Here is a 4,129-nt window from a genome sequence, read left to right on the forward strand (position 1 = left end):
GGAATTTCGTCATTTTAGGGGCAAGGCCATTTGGCCTTTGGTGTCACACATTTTTTCAGGGCGCAAAGGCCATTGAGGGAAACATTTGGATTTGGAGCTTACAAATAAATAACTTCACTTTCTATAAGAAAAACACAGGAATGACATGGAAAACAAATCACTTTTTTAATATCAATAATGTCAAACATTATATCATATAGGCCTATGCCTCCTTAGTATTACCTTATATAAAATAAAATACTCTACTTTGAATAATTAGTGTTTGATATGCTTTCCATCTACTACTTCTCCCATTCACAAATCAAATAAAAAAATCTAAGATTTGTTAGAGATTTAAAGGGATATCTGATCCGCTTTTCAAATCTCCGCGCGTTCCTATGAAGCTGGTTATAATACAGGAAGAAATCCAGTGCCACCAAGTAAACAATATCTACTTTAATGGTAATATGACAAAATAATACAATCAATACAGTACAAATTCAATACAGTTAATCTTTGGGATCCCGAATTTACCTGCACGTGAGCCAGCCAGAGGAAAGAGGCTGAACACCGCCTGTGTTTCTGTGTTTCTACTCTGTGACAATGGGAGGAGTTATCAGATCCTCCCATTCGGACATCATTGATTGGCCGCCCCAAATATCACAGACACCTTAGACCTTAGGCTTCCCCAATCACTGTAGCTAGATCTAAACTGAATGCAACTCAAGACATGCTCTCACCTTCCCCCATCTTCCTTTGTCCTCAAAAACATATGTCAAACAGGCCCCACATCCAGCTCACAGTTCCACCCAAATTATTCCCTTTTTAAGCTTATCCATAGTTTGCTAACATGAATAAATACAAATATAACTCTACAAATCCCCCTTTTGGTCTCATTTTAAGAGATCAACTATTTCAAGACACTCACATTATAACCTGGGATTCAGACTATTTAAACATTCAGGAATGGCTCCACATATCAACTTCATATGACCGTGTAGAAATACCAAAATATATCCTCAGTGTTTAGACAAATCGTCCATCAATAGCACAAAAATAAACATACCAAAAAATATATAGAAGAAAATAGTAAAATATATGTTTCCAAATAACCTCTTTTATTATTTATCATTTAGTCCTCCTTAATCATCAAATTACAAACTTTAAAAATAGCTTGCATCTCAAAGATTTGCTTCAAGACAATTATAGTAAAAACACATTTAACATTTAGGATTATTAGCAATCCACCTGAGGTATAAAATCTGGATTGTAAAGGTCCAGTTGAAATTCACAGTTCAAAGTATAGCATTCACAGTGGTGATTCGATTAATCCGTAATCTGCAAAATTGCAGTGTCCTCAAGCTTTAACATTACTTCACTACGCTTTAGTCAAAAGTAAGGCACTTATCTATACATTCATTTTAGTCAAATACATTGTTTAAAAATCTGAAAAAGAAGAATCAGACATTTATTGCGTAGTGTAAAAACCCGAAAAGGTAAAATCTATATACATCTTCTACATTCTGAGTGTCAATTTTAATCAACTTGTCATTCATTTTGTGGGGGTCCCCATGGAGCAGAAGCCGTGATTGTGCCCCACGGATCTGAAAGCTGGGCGTCGTACATCAACACGGAGTCATCCACTGTGGAATATCCCACTAGTCTCTGTGGAGCCTGGAGGGCGGTTTTGGTCATCTTTCGTATGGCTAGTTTAACTACAGTGACCAAGCAGATCATCACAATTAGCACAACTAAGATAAACATTGAAACGGTCACTGCAAATTTAACCAACCCCGCACCCCACGATCCAAAAGTTCCAGTTAAATCCCCAAGGGTAAACCCATGAGTTTCATGCAACTCTTTTATCCCCCTGACGGTATCATGAGCCATATCCATGACCTCAGGTGTAGCATCAGAGATGAAAGAACAACACTCAGATCCAATCACCTTGCATGTGCCCCCCTGGGCGGCTAATAAAAGATCCAGTGCCATACGATTTTGTAATGCTACAGTCCTAACCTCCTGTAATTCCTTATGTTCGGCTAACATGGCTGTGTTAGATGCATTTAAGTGATTTTCCACTACTTTGGACAACGCCACAATTTCCTGCTGAGAAACATAAATACCGTACCATGGTAAAAATAGACTAGCCATCCGCTGTCCTTCTGTAATCGACCTGCTGTTTCTATGTAGAGAGGGAAGTATAGCTGCAATCTCATCAGTCTTCACTTTACGGATTAAAGGGATTAGATAGGCCAGGTAACAGGTGCCATAGAAAATGTCATAAGGCATACAGCCATAGGCTCGGTCCCCACAAACTAAGTAAACCCTCTGCGGGAGGGGCGTTCTGGCTAACTGCACCTTTATTACGGTATTACAGTCGCTGTGGCCCACATCTGGAGAGGTAAGAGATCCTCTTTCATACTGGAAACAGATGGACACATTCTTCCACTCATGTACTACAACTGGGGGAACATAGACAGAACAGTCACGGGTAGGGGACTTACCTAAGGGTAATGGCTGCGAACAGTCATGTATTTTAACCTCAACCGAGTCCACTGTTCTGGAGCCGAACCAGGGCACTACTGTTACCAAAGCCTCAACTAATAAAGATGGAGTGTGTGGTTGCAGTGTACATATTGGACTGGTAAAGTTAACCGAGCAATTAGTCTGGGCTAGAGCTAATTGGAATCTGTATTCAAAAGCTAGGTTAATATATTTCTTCACATATATTAGTCTTAGGACCGTCAACTGTTTGAACCCCTCTGGCAGGTAATCCTTATTTACTGTCTCAACAATGAGCGAGATTAAACCCTTGTATTGTAGAGGTTTCTCAGAGTTTATTGGATACGAAGGAGTGTAACAATCCTCGGCCTCATCTCCAATGCGGGATGCTATGTCATTCCAGCTAACTAAACCGTAGTCCGCTTTCGTGAAAGGAATTGGGCTAAACATGGGAGAATGTACGGATTCTGGCATGTTTTGGCACAGCCAACAGTTGCTAACATTGCGTTCATGTGCATAGTCTAACATTAAACTCATTGCCGAATTGGTTTTAGTTAGTTTAGGTGGAGCGATTAAGGCCTTTTTTGAAGAATCTACATCCTCTCCTGTTTGTTTAAGTGGAGCGATTAAGGCCTTTTTTGAAGAATCTACATCCTCTCCTGTTTGTTTAAGTGGAGTGGATATTAGGGCTTTTTCCGGAGAACCTGTTTCATGATATGGTTCAATATATGTTCTAATAGAGGCGTGTCCGGCGACCCCTAAATTAGAAAAATCTGTTTCATGCTCTGGTTCAATAAATGCACATCCAGTGACCCCCGAATTGGGAGCTTTGTAATCTGGCTTCCGTGCCGTTCACTGGGACTCATATTTTAACTGTTCTGCCGTGCTACACCACAGTTCTGGGGGCATATTTGCAATGGTGTTGAGTGTTATTCTTACCATCCCTGACGAGACCCGGAACTCCTGATACTGCGTCCCTGGATACGCTTCCCACACCGTGTAGTCGCCACCCTTGCTTAAAAACACAGGGTACGTAATAACACAGTTTGGTGAGTTACATATTGCAGTTGGGCAGTCAAAAGAAATCTTCTGTGGTTCGTGAGCAGAGAGAGGGGCATTCCTCCTTCTTCTCTCTCTGTGTCTCTCTCTCATTGTACTGAATGTTAGTGTGGTGATTGGAAACAACCTGTCTTTGTCGCTAGGCACTGATTGGCCCGTTGGTGTGATTTTGCCCTCAGAGTCTGGGCCACCTGTCGTTGGAATGGTCACAGCTTCATCAAGCGGGGCTACCTTGGACAGGTACAGCAGGCCCAGCACGAGGAGGATGATGACAGCTTTCACACGCCAGCCTCCGGTGGAGGAGACAGACGCCATCTGGAAGCGTTGATCCACCCCGCTCTGCCTCGTTCCCTCAGGACCGTTCCTCGCCGTCCTCTTCAGCCCGCCCGCTTATGGCGACTTCTGGGTCGGAGATAGGAGTGTTGTCCTCTGGTTCCTCCTCCTCTGCGCGGACCACGTCCGTGATGATGTCGTCTAGGGTCCTTCCCGGAGGTTTCCCCACTGCGCACTGATTCCAGTGGTACCAGATGTCTCCTTTCCCTTCCAAGCGGACAGCGTGAGATGTCCTCTGCATCACCCGATGGGG

General features: G+C 42.6%; 1 protein-coding gene across 1 annotated transcript; it reads right to left on the minus strand.

The window, feature by feature from the left end:
- Positions 1 to 1,098: 1,098 nt before the first annotated feature.
- On the minus strand, positions 1,099 to 3,377 carry LOC117550475. Its single transcript, XM_034222914.1, has 2 exons — positions 3,118 to 3,377; positions 1,099 to 3,063 (listed from the first exon to the last, which is right to left on the minus strand). Exon 2 carries the CDS (start codon positions 3,019 to 3,021, stop codon positions 1,528 to 1,530), a length of 1,494 nt encoding a protein of 497 aa, XP_034078805.1. The 5' UTR covers positions 3,022 to 3,063; positions 3,118 to 3,377; the 3' UTR covers positions 1,099 to 1,527.
- Positions 3,378 to 4,129: the final 752 nt, after the last annotated feature.

This window comes from Gymnodraco acuticeps, unplaced genomic scaffold, assembly GCF_902827175.1.
Source record: "Gymnodraco acuticeps unplaced genomic scaffold, fGymAcu1.1, whole genome shotgun sequence".
Classification (NCBI taxonomy): domain Eukaryota; kingdom Metazoa; phylum Chordata; class Actinopteri; order Perciformes; family Bathydraconidae; genus Gymnodraco; species Gymnodraco acuticeps.

Excerpts from the sequence above, each read along its gene's own strand:
- LOC117550475 (XM_034222914.1), bottom strand. The coding sequence starts at position 3,021 with ATGAGTTTAATGTTAGACTATGCACATGAACGCAATGTTAGCAACTGT.